General features: G+C 32.3%; 1 protein-coding gene across 1 annotated transcript; it reads right to left on the bottom strand.

The window, feature by feature from the left end:
• Positions 1-1,184: 1,184 nt before the first annotated feature.
• Positions 1,185-2,585, bottom strand: LOC133195168 (uncharacterized). Its single transcript, XM_061331029.1, has one exon. The coding sequence runs from the start codon at positions 2,583-2,585 to the stop codon at positions 1,185-1,187; it is 1,401 nt and encodes a 466-aa protein (XP_061187013.1).
• Between the last annotated feature and the right edge of the window lie 19,714 nt (positions 2,586-22,299).

Genomic DNA, 22,299 nt, shown 5'->3' with positions numbered 1-22,299 from the left:
TTTTCTGATTTATTTTCTCTACACAAGCCCCTGTGGTCTAACTTTTTTCAAAGACAAGTTGCGACATAAAATGAAGATTTAGACACCACCGAGTCATGAACTCAGAAAATGTTAATTATCTCCATTGCACTACATTTACTTGATAGAAGATCAATCCTCTTTTAATGCGATCTTGATGCAACACTGTTTAGGTTTGAACCGCCTGATTTCAAAATCCACGAGGTCGAGCCCGAGACAAGACCTCGAACCCGATCACCTGATAACATAACAATCTGCTCATTAAACACATATAGACTAAGTTTCATCTCTGCACTTCCAAATGGTTCCAAATAGATTCCAAATTAAGTTCAGATTCTTCCAAATAAAATTCTTCCGAATGACTTTGAAGTACTTGGAATTCCAAATGCTTCCAAATACTTCCAAGTAATTCCAAGTGACTGCCGAATGAGAATCGACGGGGAGTTGGAACTTCTACACACGGGCTGTTCCATCGCCATGCGCTCGGAGCTTTGGAGTGAAAGTTGCGGGTCCTTGGGATGAGACCTTAAAACCGAGGCCCCGTGTCACAGCAAACGTTGGCACGATAAAGATCCCTCACTGCGCAATGGCCCTGAGTGCCGAGTAAAGGTCTTTATATGAAGCCATTCACCATGCAGTATATGGTGACGTCTATATATGAGTGAAAAATTCTCGACGGGACGTAAAAAACATACAATCAATCAATCTAATAGTTACTTTATAACAGCTTTAGCAATTATATTTTTAAGTTAGTTTATAATGATATATACTAACCTATTTCAATATTAAAGAAATCTATTATACAACACATTTTACGTGTATGTCACATCATTTTTAGATTTCTGTAAGAAACACATGCCTATGGTCCTCCTTTTGTAGTCCTTTGATTAGAACTGCAGCTTGCTGTATACACGAAAATATTTTTGCACACCTTTGTTTAATTGCGAGAGAAACATTTACATTATTTCAAGTTCGACTTAGAGAGAGAGAGAGAGAGAGAGAGAGAGAGAGAGAGATTCCATTTCAATCGAACTAGTAATTTTTTTTTTCAAAAATCATCCACTAAATCTTCTGCTGAGAAAAATTGAAGGAAATTGAGTTATGAAAGTGCTTTCTCTATTGTAATCATTTAAAATATTTTTAAATAAAACTTTAATACATTGTATTTAGCCAAAGAAATGTACTTTGTAATCACATGGACTTAAATCTCCAAGAAAGAATCGGCTTGATGAATTTCCAGTAGGGCCTGAATGATATGCTCTTTGACCAATAGGCATGATTCCCACCGAAGAAAATGTAGAGCAAGATTTTGCATTTTCACTGAACCAACTGTAGATAGTGTCAGCATTTTCCGAATTCTTGTAACTTCCACAACGTCTTATTCTTCGACATGGTCTGCTCCCTACTAGGTAATCATTACAAGATCTACGGCCCATACAATTGCCATAAGGATACGAACAAGGATGTTCAGGTGCACATGGAAAGAAGTTCGCTGTGTTTTGACACGTTTTCTGTAATGACTTGTATAGGAGTTGAGCAACGGTAACATTTAAATATGGTTCCCCTTTCTGGACGCTATCAATTACGATATCCTTACCATGAGCAGTTTTCATTATTCCTTTACAGACATGGGAGTGTGAATAAACACCGCGCATATGAGTGTGAACTATGACAAGCCAGTCTCTCCAGAAATACTTTGATGAAAGTTTGTCGTACAAACGTTGACTAAACTTTTCATAGTCAAGATAAAAATTGTCAAATGTAAATGTATCGATGTCTTTTAATGACTGGGTATAATATATGTTTTCCAATTCTAAATCAACTGTTTGCATTTTGTTTTGAACCCGTTTAATTCGGTTATTCCATTCGTGAATATAGAAAAGAATAATATTGTCGTACCCCTTTAGAGTCAAGTATCCTATTTCTAGTTTTGCAGAAACGATAAGCAATTTTAATATACCCAGCATAAAGGTCCTCATCTTCGCTCTGTCATTATCTGTGTAATTCATCGCTGGTCTAATCAAACCTTCACTAATTGCGCCATTGTCGAACATAAATGCTGCAAACAGTTTGGAGCCACTGTCAAAATAATCTGTCTCATAGCTTTGGATAAATATGTTCTTTTGTTCGTTATATCCTGACTCTGGTACTTGAAATAATCGAGTAAAGTGTTCCGAAACAACATGGATCTTGGCCTCCAAATCTGAGTAAACGGTTTGAGTAGTTGACCAACGAATCAATCTGGTGACATCCAAAAAGTGAACATCTATTTGGTCGAATCTTCTGTTAATGGTGTCGGATAGGTTCCGGAGAAATTTTAGTTCAGGAGATTCGGTTGGCCTTGAAGATAGGCCAAAAATAAGTTTTATAACAGAGGGAAAAATACGTATAAAAGGTGCTACTTTCTTTACCACATTATTTACAGCATTAGTAAAAGCTCCTTTGGTTATATCATCCGAGACAGTTTTAATTCCGAGTAGGGCACTGTTTTCCTGGGTCTTGACATTTGAACACGCCACAACAATAAAGATGATGCCAAGAAAAAACAACTTAGGTGGAGCCTGCATTTTCTTGAAATCTATAAAAATAAATATAATTTTCTGAAATTTCAAATACTGAATGTTTTGCGAATAATCAATGTATGAGTGCAATAATTTGTCTCTTCATTTTTTTTTTATGTATATACTGCGGTAAACACTACTGTATTTTTTTTTTCTGAAAGTAAATTAAACACAATTAATAGATAATGGATTGAAGAATGACTGATTTCTAGAATTTTAAGTTATATTTTTATCTAACGATATAAAAAAAAGTCTCAAAATAGGAATTTCCATTGAATTTCGGCCAATGAAAGGCCAGGATTTAACCATTTCTAACAAATTTTAATATCTACGACTCATGGGTAAATGTCAATGTACTAATTTAGGTATTGCACTCCTGACTTTGGTTATATCATTGATTTTTTGAAAAGTATATTTTATATCTCTACTCGTATAGAATTGCTCAAAATCAGAAAGAAAGTTGGGGGGTAAGTGTACATATTACTGAGCACCTGTGTGATAAACGTGACCTTTTTGCATATAAATTATGACTTTGCTATTAATTACTTTAAACTGAATAAAATTTTATCATGTGTTTTCATGGCAATAAATAAAATCTTATTTTATGTAAAACAGTTTCAAGGAAATATGCGCTTGATAAAATTGTGCCAATTAATATTCATTAATTTTTCTGTGAAGTTTTTGCACTAATAAAATATATTATTTGGGAATTTTAAAAAACTCTAAATATAATATTTTCTTATATCAACCTTTTCTTGAATTTATAGTGCTGATCGGTTAAAAGTATCGTGTAATTTCAAAAAAAAGAAATAAATAAGTTTTTGCCAGTGATGTAAATTTTGAGATGTGGGTTAAAAAATAGAAATTTCGGGCTAATATCAGGGTTTATTTTATATTTACTTTTTCAATATTTCTACAATTTTTGGAATAGTATCCTACAAAATGTGTAGAATTTATTCTAAAAATATAATTTGAAACCTACATTATATATTCCTGGAATATAAAAACGTGAAAAATTCTGCGAGTAAAACTATGTAGGTTCAATGTTCCAACACATTAAATAAAACAAATCTGCAGAGCTGGTTTTGATAAATTTCTTCTTAATATCCTTCCTCTACAAGAAATAGTCCCTAATAAATTATATTTCTGGGTAATTTTTAGAGCTGTTTTTAAACTGAATTTTGTACAAAATTCATTGTTAAAATTCATAGAGCATATATCGATAAGATTGCTCAGCGGCACACTTATTTTCATAAAAAAATCAATTTACTTTTTAATAACTTGTTTCGAATTCACGATAAATATAATGTACACTAACTTTATATATAGCATTATATTTCAAAAATAAATATGAAAAGGATTCACACCGTAGTTGGTCGGTACAAAGATGTACCTTTAACGAGTTAACATTAGGTTCATGGGGAAATATAAGAGGGTGGCATTCAATAATCGATTATTAGAACATGGAGTGCAATAGAGACACTCACCAAATTTTGCACAGTGACTAGATATACACTGTGCACAAATATTTAAAATTATAATGAGTGTTGTGTGTGTAATTCATATCCAAATATTAAAAATTGCAGATAATTTGCATTTTTAAAATTAGAAGCACCTGGTCACTTGAACTGACTCATTGAGAAAATAGTACGCCAAAGAAAGCATACTTTTTTAAGTACGTAAAACTATATGCCCTATGCCCTATTGATCAGAGCTGCCTGTATGTAACGATGCAAAATGTAATGACAAAATTTTAAAGGATTATTATATTGCATTATTACACCTTGTGTCGAGATTAAGCAGAATGCAATAACGCAAAATGTAATAACATAGTTTTGGTCAATAAAGTTGAGATTAATTTACAATTGAGTAGAAGATATATAAAACGTGTCAACAGATCTACGAGATCAGTCATTTCTACCTGCAAATTAACACAAATAATTACATAATTGCTTTATTATACTGTTTCCTGATTAAATGAATATATAATACAATGCAAGTTCAATTTCAAGGGGTCAGATATTTTATTCCGATTTCCAGACTTTCAGACAACGACAAGTTTATTATGTTATCTTTCTGTATCATTAAACGATATGAAATCAGATGGAGTAAACTGCCAAAATCATGCACTCGTCCATGCACAAGGGTTGTTCCAAAGGTAATGCCGTAACTGCTATAAATATTTAATAATCGAAAGTTTTCAACAAAATTTTATTTACTAATACCTCTTTCTATTCTAGTTTTTGACCCTAAATTCCTTTCAAAAACATGCAATATTTTATAGAATACTAAAATAAACACAACATTGTTTTTTGATTGACACAATGGAAAACAATGATTACATTTTATGTTATTACATTTTGCTTTACTACATTTTCCGTTGCCCTCAGCGCAAAAAAATGAAATAAGGCAATCAAAACGTGCATTATTACAAAATGTGAGAACCCAAAAGGTAATAACTAAAAATTGTGTTTTACAATTTACGTTAAAACATTTTGTGTTAATCTTGCAATCGACGCAAAATGTTATAACGCAAATTGTAATAATCCTCAAAATTTGTTATATTTTTTTAATTATTACATTCTGTGTTGATCTAGACGCAAAATGTTACAACGTAATATATATTACTCCCAGTTTATTACATTTTGCGTTGTTAATACACTTTTCGTTGTAACACGAGCTATGTAATCTTTGGATACCTAATGAGTATGTTTCTTTTATGCTTTTATTCACCATTTGGTGATACTTAAAGTTTTTGCATATTATGACAAAATATGTTTGGCTGTAATTGATAGAATTGATATCAAATCCATTGCAGCATGAAGTTAAAAAAAAACATTTATTTATTCATATTTAATAAAGAATATTTTTAAGTTTCGTATGAGTTATTGGTGTGTAAATCACACAGACTTGCACGGAGGCATATTATTCAGGAAGCTCTAGCGCACTTCATGAATATGCCTACGTTACAGGTCTGTGTGATTTACACACCAATAATTCACAAAAACCTAAAAAACATTCCTTGTATGTACTTTCTATGTGTTAAAAAGCACTAGAAATATACTTAATATTTGAATTTCTCGCTGTCCTACATCGTTATATTTTTTTAAGTAAACGTCTCTATGACCTCATTGTGACGTCACTTTAACGCGAGTTTCTCCTTGTGTATTTCTACGCGTGAGTATATATGTAAATGACACTCAAATCAATTTCATGGTCGGGTAAGTAGAAAAACACACCAAATGTAAATTCTTTGCATTTGTTTTTATCTTACCGTTTTTTCTTCATTTCGAATATATCTTTTTTAATTCATATTGATGACTATATTATGGTATATTCTTTTAATAGTACCATAACTGCAATTGATAAAAATACATTGTTTAAACCTTTATATGACCGTTTTGACTTTTACCTATCGTCTGTCTTTCTTTTCATTTGTAATTTTCTTATGGAGAAGTGCTATATATTTTAAATAAATTTTATTTACATTCAAACTTCGTTATCCCAAACTCAGTGGGACCGAGAAAACGAGATATCCGGGGATTCCAGATATCCAGGGTAAAATAGTTAAAGAATAAGGAGTTGAGACTTCCAAGTCACTTCGACATATTCATAGTATTCGAGATATTTGTTTTCGAGATATATAAACTGTAGATTAATTCTGATTTTTAAACTCTCTGTATATATTAACGTTTTATAAATCAAATAGAACTCCTTTAAAACTCCTCCAAAAAGTATTCAAATAATTTTTTTTAATATATATTTATTGTGAAAAAATATTGATTTTGTCTTTATTCAAATATATTCTATTTCATTAATAATTTTGACGATGAAAAACTTCATTATCAGGTTTTAAAATGTCTACTCCAAAATATGAAGAAGGTTGCTTACATAAATTTGCAATTATCACATGACCGGAAATTGCACATTATTAATTATTTTCATATTTTTTGAAAGATAAGAAGTGTATTTACAACATATTAAAATTTCATAGTATTTCTTGAGCCTTGTCTAAACTCCTCCTTTAATTTGTTATAATTATTGAATTGTAATTGATAATTATAATTTCAAAGGTAACTAAAAAACTTTTCTCAAAAGCTGATGAATGACATCCTCAAAGCTCTTTAGATTGGTTTTAGAATTTATCCTTTTATGAATACTTACCTTGTCAGTTCACAGTTCAATATACTGTCATAAATTAAAAGTTAGTTATATATCTTTTTTCTTATCAACCAAGGTTTATTCCGTACAATATTGTCCACAATTAAAGGAACATATTGTAGTTCACACGGAAATGTGAACCCGGAAGTGTGAGCGTTCTGTTTTCATAGAGTCTAATTAAATGTGTGTTGTTTAAGAAATAAAGTCCGCGTTATCGTGAATGTTGCAGGATAACCTCCGAGGTCGAGAAATGTTGTCTGAAATATAAAAGCCGAGGCTTTTATATTTCAGACAACATTTCGAGACCGAGGAGGTTATCCTGCATCATTCACGACAACAAGGACTTTATTTCTATTCTACTAACAGCTCTAAAATTTGGCTGATCGTTTTCTCTATAGAGAAACGAATTAGGTCACCATGTCGCGATTTTGCTGTTCCATTTAACACCAGAGTCAATTTGTTTGTTTACTTGTGTATCGATTGCATAAAATGCAGACGGTTTCAGCTTTCGTTGGATTAAAAATATCCTTTAATTATTTATAAATTTGTTTGTAACATGTATTGATTAATTTTTTTATGAATGTAAAATAACAAAATCAGTTGTCTATTTCATTGCTTTATCAGTAAAATCACGGAGTGTAAATGTTGTGGGGAGTCCGTGGAACAACCCGACCTGGCTATAAAAAGGATATTTATCAGCTGTTTCAGGCAATACACACTATTTAGACTGCGTAAGACGACACATCGATATGGTCTAAATAAGTATTAGAATCTACATTGAAATATTTATTTCAACTGTACAGGTTTGACATGTGTTTCTGATCTGATAATTTTTTGATGACGTTCGTGATTTATTGGAGAATAATGTCCGCGGCATTTCTTTGATCTCGTCAATAACTGTGGTGTCATGCAATGTCTAATGCAGAAAATGTTACTCAAGTTTAAAATGTTAGTCTGGGAAGACTTGAAGGAAAACAAAATAATGACAGACACTTTAACAACCTTAAAACACGAAGTGGCTTGCGAATACTCAAAATTCGATAACCCATAATTCACAATTCACTTTTTTGAAATTCTCATAATGAGTCTTTTTTTTTCTAAAAATATATACCATTTTAATCACTTTGAAGTATTAAAAAAATTACAATTTAAGAATAAAGTTAAGGAATTAGTACAAGCTCAGGTTTTTAAAAGATGGATAATTAGGCATCTGCATGATCCTTTTCTTAATAGAGAGAATATTTGAATACGTCATTTTATTTCCATGGTAATATGTCTGAATTAAATATAAAAAACATAACTTCAACACAAGTATCGAAGAATTCTTGTAATAAAGCAAGTGCAAAATGTTCAAATGGATCATAGATTTGTATAACTTAGGAAGTTACATCAATCAACAAAATTCGAAGCGAAGAAAACTTTTGTGAACCTTGACACCGTTCTTGAAGAAAAGCACATCTCAATCAGACCCTCGACACATACGATAATTTAATGTCCTATTCTAATTACGTTCACAATTTGATTTTTTATCGCTAAATGGCAGGAAAAAAAGAGACATCGCACTACTAGAAATTATCCAGAACTGAGAAAAGCTCTGGAAGAAAGATCCAGATCTAGAAGAGCTGTTGGGTTTTTTTTTTCAAATTTATTTAGCGGTTACTTGGCGTATTCTGTTGCGAAAAGACCACGAATATTAGCAATTCGCACGTAAGTTATCGTGCACGACAGTTAAATTTACAATATGATAGAAAACCTTGAAATACATGTATTTACTGGTAAGACTAGGTATTACAGCCATGTATTTTTTATCTCCTGACCTGCAAAAATCTACAAAGCGAATCACTTTTTAGTCAATTCAAGTATTCTTATCATTATACAATGCATATCAGCCAAGATAAAATAGTTTTATAATTTATTTGCATGTGTTCTCCCTATTTGATTAAGCAACATCAGTTCATCAATATTTTGTTGTCTTTGAACATACATGACAGGGGGATCACGGGTACCCTTTGTTGGAAGTGAAATCAGAGATTCTGTTTTTTTCATAATATAATTTTCATAAGTCCCATTTCTCAATAGTGTAAAAAGGGTTCTAATTTTCAGAATAAATTAAGTTTGAATTAATCAAGGACCATCTACTCCCTAATAAAAACGTTCGTTGAACATTGAGGAAATTAAGTAAAAATATTGCGCATGTATTCATATGTTTCATTTTTCAACACAGCGTACCATCCATTCCTTGAGGTATTTTAAAGCGAGAGATTTGATAAACATAGATCACGTTTGCTTAAATGGAATAGATGGGTGCGAAACAAAAATGCAAATGAAGTATTAAATCAACTTTGATTTTTTTAAATTGATTATAACATTATTTTAAAAATGCAGTGCATATTCAATTTTATTTCATTTTTGCAACTAAGGACATATCAACTTAACTGTGTAAGATACCAAGGATTTAGATATCTTCATACATGTAGAACAGTTTCAATATATCAATTGAAAATGTATATTAATATTATGCATCAAGACAAAAATAAAAAAGAATCTCTCCATCCTTCATAAATATGGTAGGAACTTTTGCAAACAGACATTTTTCTGAAAGTGCATAACCACTTGATTACAAGACAGGTTTCTGACACAAAGACATTGAGGCATTTAGGAGTTCTGGAGCAGAAAACGTAGAATTTTAAAGAAATCGCCGAAAATGGAAAAAACCTCATTATTCGTATATATACCATAGAAAATTATTTTGCAAACAGATATATTTAATTTGAAAAGGACACAACCCCCTGATCATGTATCCAGTTTATCCGGTTGTTGACATTCAAATAAAAGGGAATCTGGGAGTATAGTTGCAAAAATAGGATATTAGTTTAAAAATCGCCAAAGTGGGTAATATTTTAACCAAAAACAATGTCAGTAAAAGCAGAACGCAATGCAAAATGTGAAATGTATTGAAAAAATTCAGTAAATACATGTATTTCCAATCTGGTAACAGTAAATGCACGTATTTATTTTCCATGCATAATAGGAATTTTATGTATTTCGTAAAATTCGGGAAATGAGTACACATATTAACCGTGACCTCTATAAATGTTTAATTGCATTAAGTTTTAAACGAGATAGATATATTGAAAAGATATTACATCCTAACATATCACTCATTTTAATAGACATAGCTTTTTTCCCCAAGGGGTAAAACATCCAAGCATATACAAAAACGTGCAACTTTTCATCTGTTAAGAAAACTAGTCTTTCCCCTTAGAGTTGCTTGGTCCGATTGAGACGCATATTTTTCTCACACATTCAGTGTAAATATATTGATAAAATATGTATGAAAAATAAAGCATTTTTTGGTTAACAATACTATCTGTAAGAAATATCTCAATCAAAAATCAGACCGAGTGAATTTCATGATACAATCGATTAATTTTCAAGATGTTATGTGCTCTTAAAATTTGTTCGTAAATTAATATAATCTACTGCTGATTATTAAAATCCGAAGGTTTGTTATTAAGTAAAAAGAAGTCTTTTTGGTAATATCGGTCGACATTAATGTTCCTTGTGGATAGAAAGTAGATGTTTGACATTCTTATAATTAGTTGAAAATCAACTAGATAAGGCCAATAGAATTTATGATAAAGCTGGTGCCTCTTCAGCAATTTCAATCTTTTCGGCATTCTGAGAGGTTCTGCGTATGGGATAATTTTGAAAATGACCAATGACAAGGTAAGTATGTTTAGGAGTTCCATTTTAATTGAAAAAGCAGCTGTCTATATTGTCAAAAAACCTGGATTCGTATGCATACACATTCTAAGTATTTTCTGAAGAATGTTCTTAAATTTCGTAAGCACATACCTAGCTGATTATAAGTAAGATGCTTAGATTCTGTTGCATAAAACTTCTAAGCAACATGCTTAGTGATACTTAGCTAAGCATATCGTAATCTCCTTAAGTACACTGTTTCCATGTCAATAAGGTCATTTCCACCCCAGGCAGCGGTAGTCACTACCGCATTTTCTATAGGAGGAGCTTATCAAGATAACGCAGAGCAGCTGGTTATATTTAGCATCACTTTCCCTTATCAGGTGATAAGCACATGGCTAATCTTATAATCTGTTGACCATTGCTTTCTACAATTTACCAGTTTAAGAAAGTGTGAAGGTTAACATATGTTTTATTTAGTAGCTTTCAAATAATTAAATATAGTAGTGAAAAGATTTTCTGATAAATTACGCATACAAAATAGAAATTTAAAAAAGCTACCATCTAATAAAGTATATTTTTAATATGATGTCAACAAAATTATTAGTATTTGTAACAATTAATTATACCTCTTTGAATAAGTTTTCACTGTTACAACACAAAGAGAATGTCATTTTTTGTAGAATGCACTAATAATTTTATCCCACAAGATAAGTGTAAATTTGTTTTAGGCACAAGGTTTTTCATGTTTTTATGTCCGGATCTTGCTCGTGGTCGTCTAGCATCCTCATAATTACTTATTGAAGTATACTCGCGATCAACGTTCTCATTCCAGTCTAGAACAGCCATATGAGATCTGCGTTTGTATTCCTCATCACCAAATTTAATCCGTTTATCGTGATAAATAAGAAGAACGTTATTAAAGGATTCAACATAATGAGTTTCAATACAGTTGACATAATCATCTGGTGTTTTGTAAATTTGAAGTTTTCTTATTTCATTTTTCAAAATTCTCTCTGCATCTGAATCCTTAAGAACGTGTTTGGATGGTTCATAGTTGGGATCACATTTACATCTTGACTCTGTGGAACAATTTTCATGATTATTTTTATAATGTTCAACTATGTTGTCCAGAAATTCTCGGAGTTTCTTTGATGATCCTTGGCAGTTTTTCATGGCATAATAAGTATGTGTTTTAATAGATGCAACTTTATCTGAAAGATCCGGATGCCAAGTGATGCCTCTGTATTTCAGTGGACCATTTGCAATTTTCTTCATTTCCTTGCTGACATTCTTGCTTGCGTGCCATGTATCATTTGCATTTGTTACGGATGGCTTATTCTCCGACAAATATTTGATAACACTTGCATTTCTGTCAGAGATAAGACCTGCTGTAAACCAGGAGATAATAGTCTGCAGCACAAGTGAAAATCCTGGCCAGAATGAGGAGCAGCAACCAGCGGGTGGTAATCCTGGACATGGAGATGATGATGAAACACCACAGGTGAATGACCAGGAATGCATGTATTGTTTTTGTCATCCATGTGTAACTACAAACAGACAGAGTTGGCTTGGAAACGGTTCACCACCTCATGTTAGGAACTCCGCAATCAGGAAAACCAATACAAGAAATTCTGGACAATGATGTCAAGAAGATATGCGTGGAATCATCCCCGATACATTGCTAAGAAGGCTGAAAAACTTAATCAAGGTGACTGTGAGAATATAGTGTGGACACTCAGAGAAATAATGTCTGAATGTGTATTATCTTTAGTTAGGAATTTATATCCTAATCCTTCAGGAAGGCCATACATGGGACACAAGTGGTCATAAATACTCTAAATATTACACAACTAATGTGCATTAAAACCTTTGTTTGCAATAATAAGTATGACAAATATAATATTTTTGTCTTAAATATTGATTGGGTATATGGATTTATTCAATTCAGCAAGGAATTTCAATGCAGTAAGTGGCTAATAAACTTGTTTATGAATCCACATGGCTCTGTTTATTTACATCTCTGCTTTGTTCATTACAATTCAATATGACCAGGGGTCAACTTGCCATATATAGAGCAGAGGTAAATTTGAAATCTGTTCACTTCAGATGTTTTGATGTATATTTTGGCATATAATATAATCAATCAATGAATATTTTTACATACTGGAATAACTGAAAAGGAAAAGTACTACTGTGCCAATTTTTGAGCCAGTACAACATATTAAGATGTGATTACTTTTCAAAACATCTCTGCTCAGCTGAACATGTACAGTGCAGGAAACTAATTTTGTTACAGCATCGATGCTGATTTGAATGCTTCCTTTGCTTGCTGATTTGAATGCTTCCTTTGCTTGCTGATTTAATGCTAGTAATCCTTATCCTGATGCTGTTTTATAATTAGGTCAATGCTACCGGAAGCAGCATCATGCTACCGGAAGTAGATAATGAATTTCAGCATTGTCGTTTAAAGCAATAAAAGTGCCTTTCACAATTATTTGATCATAATATCTCACTATGTATCAATAATGTGAATACTTTGACCAATATTCTTTCTTTCTTTTTTAATTTTTTCCTGAATTAAAATTCATTGATTTTCTGATGCTAGTAGGATAATGCTGGTTTTATGTAGGTCAATGCTGGTTTTATCCTATGCTTGCTGATGCTTATCCTGGTAATGCTGTTTTTTAAATGCTGATCCTGATACTAGCTCTATCCTGATGCTACTAATGCTTATGCTGATGCTGGTTTATGTAACAAAATTAGTTCCATGCACTGTAGGATAATATGTGATTTTCAAATTTAAGCTCCTCCCATTTCCTTTTATACTCCAGGCCTGGGTTTAACTTAATGTAAATATGCACAGGTTTTGATGGAGAAATAAAGAAATAAAATAATGAAAATATAAATCATATTAATTTGAGGATTCACCTTCCTTTTATAACTATTTTTTCTTATATTTTGATCGGTTTGATCACAATTATTTCATTTGATATCGGTGACGTGTTAACATGTACCTCCTTAAAAAAAAGGAGGTACATGTATACACACTGGTAAAGATGGCTTAAGAAGGCAACAGATCAAAAACAAACAAAAACAAAAAACAACAAACAAAACAAAACAAAAACTGGACGCCCGATGAATTCCTTTGTTTTAGTCGCTCGGTGGAAGAGAAGACTTCCACAGAGGATACTACTTTGAAAAAAAGACAGACATGGAGAAATTAAATATCACGAACAAAACAAACTCTACTTCTTCTACATTGCGAACTGAAAGAGAAAACGTGGCACAATTGAGAGGGAGAGTGAATCAAACCTTTAAGTTATTAGTTTTGAAATTGAAGTAATTTTTTGGAGAATAAAAGGACAAAGTGTACACTTTTTTTCAACGATGAACTTAGGTTTAATTCGTTTATTTAATCACATACGTAATATTTGGCGCTTTTTTGAATACAGTCATTAGAAAATCTCTCTCTCTCTCTCTCTCTCTCTCTCTCTCTCTCTCTCTCACGTTACTTAATCAGTAGTCTTTAGCTGTGTTTTGCGCATGTAAAATATTTACCCCTAGGGTTCTTTTTCTAGAAAAAAAAAATACATTTTTCTGCGATTAGAAGGCCATTTTTTTCACCGGCGAAAAATGACCCCAGTTAATTTTTTCTACAGGGGTCATTATTATCTTTACACCGGTAAAAAGCCGAATAATGATCCCCGTAGAAAAATGACTGGGGGTCTTCGAAAAATGACCCCCTATCCTATTTTTCTTTCCATAGAAAAATGTAATTTTTTGTAGGAAAAACGAAACCTAGTGATACAAGTGCAACCTATAAAAAAATGACCCCGTTGGAAAATGACCACCATCCCTACATAGTGATAAAAAGTTAGAAAAAAGATGATTGATGCAAGGTTTGGGTCTCAAGGTGTATTTTTCTCGCCTTTTTTTGGATACACACTAGACGAACGCGCAATTTAAAGTGCTAGACATTTTAGCGCTTTTATCATTGTTCGGAAAAATTAGACATTTCTTCGGACAAGAAGATAATAGTTCTGACAAGTTTGTTCTCCATTCAGACGAACACAATATTTGTGTGGTGTTTTACGTCCCGTTTCGAAATTTTTCACTAATATAGAGAAGTCACCATATACCGCAAAATGGCTTTAAATTTAGACCTTTACTCGGCACTCAGGGCCATTGAGCAGTGAGGGTTCTGTATCGTGCCAATGCCTACCGTGACATGAGGCCTCAGTTTTTAACATCTCATCCGAAAGCCGTAACTTTCACTCCAAAGTGCCAAGCGCTTGGCGAAGGAACAGTTGCTACCTATTCTTTTATCGACTTAGGTCAGTCGCGGCCGTGATTCGAAAACACGACCTTCCAATCACGGAGCGAGCGCTCTACCGACTGAGCTACATGCCGGTACTCGTAGGCTAGAAGAAAGTAGATTATATTGTTTTTGTTCGAAATTGTTCGTATGAACTGGATATTTAATTACTTGTATAATTTAGCGAATTACATATTTGTTCGAATATAGATTTGATGTCTCTTTTTTGGACAAGACTTTTCACTGATACAGGAGGGCATCCAGAAAATCAAAGATGGTACATGTATAAAACATGAATCAAGTGCACGTTGGTTTCGAGCTATGGATATTTTTTCTTTATTGACTCCAATCCTTTGCAGTTTAGGTAAAAATTCCTAGCATCTCAACTTTTGTTTTGCCATATTAACTGAATAGTTTATTAATGCTTGTTCTGTCGGTTTTCATGAAAAGGTAAGAAAGTTTCTAAAATATTGCGTAATTTTTCTGATTAAAATTGTGATACACTTTTGCTAAATGTCCCAAAAGAACATGTTTGTACACTGTTTAATTCATTGATTAAAAAAAAACAGGCACTTGGATGCAACTTAATCAACCGAAAGATAGACATTATAAAAAATTCTTTTTCTCTCTAGTCGCCGGCGTTGTGCAGTGGTTAGGTTGTTTGCTATATAGTCGCGACGTAAGGAGTTGGTCCTTCCCTTACAAAAATTGACTGTAGTTAACTATAGTTAACCATAGTTTTCTATAATACACTAAAGTAAAAACTTTGATAGTTTGATTTACTATGAAACTTTATTCTGGAACTTTTTTTGAGATTTCAAAGCTTTAAAAAATCTCTTAAATTCGATAACAATGCTGTAAAATTTGGAAATAATATGTAAATATCCAAGAAATAGTTCCATTTAATATAAAATATTTGCATGTATGAATTGAAGAACAAAAAAATATAACAATCTGAAATCCATAATAAAAATACTTTGATTTACTAAAGTAAAAAAAACATTGATACTATAGTAAACAATAGTTAACTATAGTATTTTTTTAGGGTTACGTCTTGGGTTCAAATCCACTGTGCGACGTGGAGACCATGCAATTCTGCGGATGAGACGGCGTATACCGAGGTCCCACGTCGCAGTATGAGCTGGTATAAAAAATATCCCTCATTGCTCAAAGGCTCTAAATTTGCAACCCTCCACAGGAAAGTGGTGTCATCTCAATATGAGTGAAAATTCTTGAAAAGGACGTTAAACAACAAACAAACAAGCAAATCTCTTTTTTCCACTTTTCTACAGGCAAAAGGGTCATTTTTGACGTCAAATAATGATCGGGGGTCATTTTTCGACTTCAAATAATGACCGGGAGCCATTTTGCTACTGCGAAGAATCGTGAAAAATGACTCCCGGTCATTTTTCTATGGGGTCATTATTCGTCAAATGTAACTCCGTTGTAACTACACACATGACGCCCTATACTACTTTGTTTACTATACACTAAAAGCTCCTTGTGAATTTTTTTAACATGTTAAAGAATTTCATTCGGAAGTACACTTTTTACGGAAGCCGGTAGGTGCCAGGTAGAAAAATATTTTATCTGGCGGTCGCCAGAAATTATATGGCGGCCGCCTGATAAGTTTTCTGGGGCCGCCAGATCTTTTTATTTGGCGGCCGCCAGAAAATTATTTGGCTTTTATAACAGTCAAGTATTTTTCCATCGCTGGTGTTTCGGAAAGCAACAAAACTATACACGTTACATCGAATTCAGAAAGCGCGACTTGTCCTATTCTGTCTATATGTATTTATATCATGATGGACTTTCAGCCTATTTGCGTTTATAAAGAAAATTCAAAAACCGATTTCAGTTGATATATATTTTGATTTACATGTACATGTATATTGAAATGACGATTTTTAAAACAGCGACTGATACCTCAAATCACCATATGGTAACATCAAGACACATGCATATATAAGATATTATAACCGTACGCTAACTCTAATTATAGAATGTACCGATTAATTTTGCACAAGGCTAATTCCTCTGGCGTTTAACGGAAAACGTTATTCTTAGTCCTAATGTATTGTTGCTAGTATTATTCCTGAATATAATAACAAAAAATCTTTTACAAAATTGACTTGGTGAACTAAGCAGATTAAAATAAAGCATAAATACTAACTAAAAGTTTTATTTCTCAATAACATTAAATTAATTTCTCTGTAAAAAAAAATTGATAGTTATAAGTAATCTATCTACTATTTCTTTGAGATTTTAAACAGAAACCTTCTAATAGGGCTATTCTTTACACATCATACACAGCTGAGGAATTATGTGAAGAAAATAAACATATTCATAGGACTTATTTTAAAAAAAAATAAGTCAATTGAATTTAAATTTTTCTTCAGGACTTTGTATAATGCTGACCATGTGCGGATCTAGAGGGGGTCGGGGGGACCCCCCTGGAATGTGCAGATATTAAATGTATATACATGTATTTCCTGGGTTCGATACGTCTGGGAAAGGAGTTTACTTGTGTTTTTTTTTTTGTTTTTTGTTTTTTTTACTATTAAGACTACTGATATCCCATGCCGATCATACATATAAAAGGATTGCTTATTTGCGTTCATGATCAGATGCTTATCATTAAAATTTATTTTCTGAATAGCATCTCTGATCTTCCCTTTGAAATTAAGGACATACGCAACATACCTTACCTACTGATAATTTTTCAAGATATTCTTAATTTAAAATTATATTACCATTAGATGTTCGCACACAAAAAATCAGCATGCATTACCAGGGGTTTTGAATAGATATCAAATGATGAAAATTCTTGTATTATTCAAAGAAAAATATACAAAAAATACTAAACATATATTCTAGATATTTTTTCATCCAAATTTGTTTTAGAAGAGGTGTACAGCACCATATATAGACATTAAAAAGAGTTGCACACAGGCCCTTCTAGTATTGGAACTCTTCAACTCCAGGGGAAAAGACAATAAAGTTCTAACTACGTTGCGTATGTCCTTAAACTTACAATAACATTTAAAAGCACACAAAACATTTTAAATATATCTGATAAGAATGTGTAACACCCAGTACTTTCGAATCACACTAGAATAAAACTTCCGGGTCTAAATTTACATGTGAATTGCAGTATGTTCGTTTTATCGTGGGTAGTCTTCTAACCTATACTGTCCTTACTGATAAAAGAAAGTACAAATATAAGATTCTCTGTTAATGTTAGTATTTACTATTAGAACTGACGAGGTAAGACTATGGAAGGGTGTACCTCTGTTAATCTTATTGTAGTATACTGCAATCTCTCTAGTAATTATCATATTTATTACATACTTGGTAATAAATATTGGATTTTTGTATATGCGATAATTATATGCCTGACTTCACGATAGCCGTATCAGCCCTGGAGGGCAGATATGGATTAATATCACACCCCTAGTAAATTAAAACTTAAAAAAAAGTACTGTGATGATACACATATTTTTTGGTACAGATTCTCTTAATTTTAAATTACTATTCTTTGAAACAATAAACTACGTACATGTCAGTAGTCAGTTATTTTTTTTTAAGTTGATGTGTGCTCTATTTTTCGGTTACTTCCCGATCATGACAAGGAGCACACGGCGGGTGTGACCGGTCGGCAGGGGATGCTCACTCCTGCATGACACCTGATCCCACCTCTCATGTTTGGAAGTCCGTGTTTGCTCTGCTCCTATTTTGTATTGTTTAATGGACTTTTGAGCTTGAATATTGTTCGTTATCTCCATATATTTCATTGTATTATTAATATCCACATCAAATCCTGTATCAGCTCTCGACCAATATTCTAGATATATATGTATATATATAGAGAGAGAAAAGTTATGTATCATGTACGGATGTTAAAGTCGCATATTTGTTTTGATAATACAATTTTTATATGATTGTTGAGGGTGTTGCAGAAACTCGCCATTTTTCCCTACATCGAGAAGGACATTTAAACACCGAGTTATCTCTAAATATAAGTACAGCTACGTAGATGACGTTATTTACAAAGAGGGTATGTCCTTGGTAAAGCAAAACACACACATTTTACGTCCATTTCTAGTTTTTTCCTCCAGCAATTAAAGCAATCGATTGGCGACCTGTTGATGAATTTTCGCCTCTTGAATACTTTATTGTAAATTTAGATTTGCTGCCTTCATATTGTGTGAGAAAGTTTAGAACTAAACAATGGCCAATGCACTTTGTACGGCAATATGAAAGATGTACACAACGTGTGTGAATGTATATTTTTTTTCATAATGTGTCCCATAATGTTAATGCTGCACACAAGACATTTACTTGAGTCATTTCAATTTAGTTTTGCTTCAATTTAGATTTGGGCCACTACTTAACAGAGCAAATATGAACCAAGATAAGTATGTAAAAAATAAATCAATTAAAACAGTACTTTATTTTCCATTACCTCACCACTCAACTGAATAACATTTTTATGTCTTATTAGTTTAAGATCACAATATCAAGAAAAACAATTTAAATCTACACGCATTTAAAATATTACTTACTAAAAGCAACTTTTAACCTTTTATTGCCATTCCAGGGTTCGAACCCATTCTCAGGTAAAAGAATAATTGTACTAAGTGATAATCCACTTGCTTTACCACTAGACCGACACTATGATTGTTTCTATTATTTTATGCACACTTTTTGCATTTCAGATGGATAATAATTTTTATTCAATTTTTACGTTTTTTTTTTTAAAGTATGCATTTGTGAACCAAAAATCGGAAATGGCAGTTTTGAAAAAAAATCCCTGCCTCTTTACGTGTACATAAAATTCACACTGTTTCAAGGAGCAATTTTTCAGTACATTGGAAAACCCTACTTAAATAAAACACAAATCCTGACTTATTTTGTTGTGCGACTAATTTAGACTCCATTTAATGACAAATAAGAAGTCAAATTTAGTGTTTCAAAATATCTACAGTGTGTTATATATATTCTTGTGTCTGAAAAAAAAGCATCGTTTTCAGTTACTTTAAATTGTTTGTATTATATGCTACACCTTAAAAAGTGAAAATAACAAAAGAACTGCAACATCCTCTTTCTTTGATGAAGTTTTTAAAGTTTTCCCTGTTTCCGTGAGACCAAAAGTTTTCAAATTTTCTCCATCGGTGTCTTGTTTTTGCTTGCTACTTAAATACATTGATACATTCCTCTATAAAGGTTTACTTAGTTTACTTGCAGAGTACAAAATTTCGCAAGATTGTGATTTTTCGCCAGAATCATCGACATTTATTTATTTAAGTTCAATAGAAAATCCGATGGTTTTTAAAAGATAAGTCTGAAAAATATAGATTGTATGTCTTATTACAAGAAAATAACCCTACAATTTCGGATGGGGCCAAACCCATTAACCCTAATTGTATTGTGTTCAAGGACTTACCGTAACCTCTTGTCTGGATGTGCGGTCACGGTAGCCTAGCGGTAGGGCGCTTGCTTCGTGATCGGGAGGCCCGAGTTCGATTTTCGTTCGCCGCGCCGCGTCAAACCCAAGACGTGATCAAAGGTAATAAGTGTTCCTTCGCCAAGCGCTGGTACTAGAAGTGAAAGACACGTGTCTTTAGGATGAGACCTTAAAACCCGAGGTCCTGTGTCATAGTAGGCGTTGGCACGATAAAGAACCCACACTGCTCAGTGGCCCTGCGTGCCGAGTTCAGGTTAAATTTGAAGCCCATCACCGACATACGGTGACGTCTCGAATGGGACATTAAACAACATACAGTCAATCAATCGTCTGGGTGCGAGATTAACCCTAATCTTGGTTTACTCTAATCATTCGAATAGTATACAGGTTAGCGAATAGCCTTTATATCTCAGTTAGTGCAAGACTAAGACTTATCAGACGAAGACTTTGCGAGTCGGCGATATAATCTTAATCTCTCAGGTGAATGCGAAACCAACATGTGTTACACCTTTAAAAATTGGTTCCTATATAAATCTAAACAAAAAAAGTCTAACATTTCCATTTTTTTTTTCTGAGCGGTCATAAAAAAGTCGATGTCTGACCTCAGAGTGAGATATTGGACCGCTTACGTCATACTGTGGGCGGGATCAGATATATATATATATATATATATATATATATATATATATATATATATATATATATATATATATATATATATATATATATATATATATATATATATATATATATAAAGCACTAAAAAGCAACAACACTGTATATCCTAAGTGTCGGATCTACTAAGTAGATACAAGGTCACGATGGAAATTTATACAAAGCACTAGAAATGACCAACGACACCAACAATAATAATTGTCAACTTTTCGGGACGACCTGCCCCTTCCTCAGGACGAAGAAAAAGTTAAGAAGTCATAAAAACAAAGGAAATAGAGAAACAAAAACAACTAGCACTACTACTAAACTACCAAACACTAAATATTTACAGTGTTACATGTTTAATTTCAAGTAAATAAATAAACAGTCGTGAACAAAGAAATCCGGAGCGCTATGAATTGCGTCCGGTCTATCGGGTGAACTCTGGTGAAGTGCGATTTCCATAATTGAACGAATTAATTATCGCTAATTAATTACGACAAGCAGTATATATATATATATATATATATATATATATATATATATATATATATATATATATATATATATATATATATATATATATATATATATTATGATATGTTTCTGACTGAATAATTCCAATGACATAACTTATAATCCTTCTGACAGTTAATTACACTATAAGACTTAAAGCAGGAAGAAATACTTTGTTCAAAATCATACAGTTTAGAAGCAGAAGTAGATATCCTCTTTCCCCCTTTTTTCTAAAAACTTAAGAAATACCTATTTTAAAAAATACCTATTTCATTAATTGGCATTTTCTCTTTACATATCTGTAACTTTATTTTGATACATGTACCTGTTATATGTATATGTTATATGTTACACGTACATATTGTACTTTGGGTGCTACGTTTCTATTTCCATCAAGGATAAAAGACGCAAATATGCACATCATTTTACTGATAAAGGATTTTATCAGCATATTTTTTTGTAAAATTTAGTTTTTTACGTCTAATGTATAAGCCTAGTATATAATACTAATTATTATAGAGTCTATTTATAGTCCCTATATAATCTATACACACGCAAACGGTTCATAACACTACATATTAGAGAGGTTGAGATCTTAAACTTCTAAGCGCACGTGTACATATACATGTACTTTGACGTAAACGTTCGTACATATTTTTGTAATTTGTCTGTTGAGATTTTAATAAAGTGTAACAAGAACGTGTACATTGCGACCTGTGTCCCGTTTCAACTATTTAGTAGTCTTGTGACATCAGTGTGACTTAAGTAAGTATAAAACTCATTTTAATTAACTGTAGTGATAGCGTTGAAAACTGATTTACTACATGTATAGTGATCACTATGTTACATTAATGATAACTATGAAAACTTTGAAATTCTATAGTGATAACTAAGAAAAT

Source organism: Saccostrea echinata, unplaced genomic scaffold (assembly GCF_033153115.1).
Source record: "Saccostrea echinata isolate AGI-Se365-2 ecotype Australia unplaced genomic scaffold, CSIRO_AGI_Sech_v1 ptg000029l, whole genome shotgun sequence".
Taxonomy (NCBI): Eukaryota; Metazoa; Mollusca; class Bivalvia; order Ostreida; family Ostreidae; genus Saccostrea; species Saccostrea echinata.
This window is presented reverse-complemented; position numbering and strand designations above follow the sequence as displayed.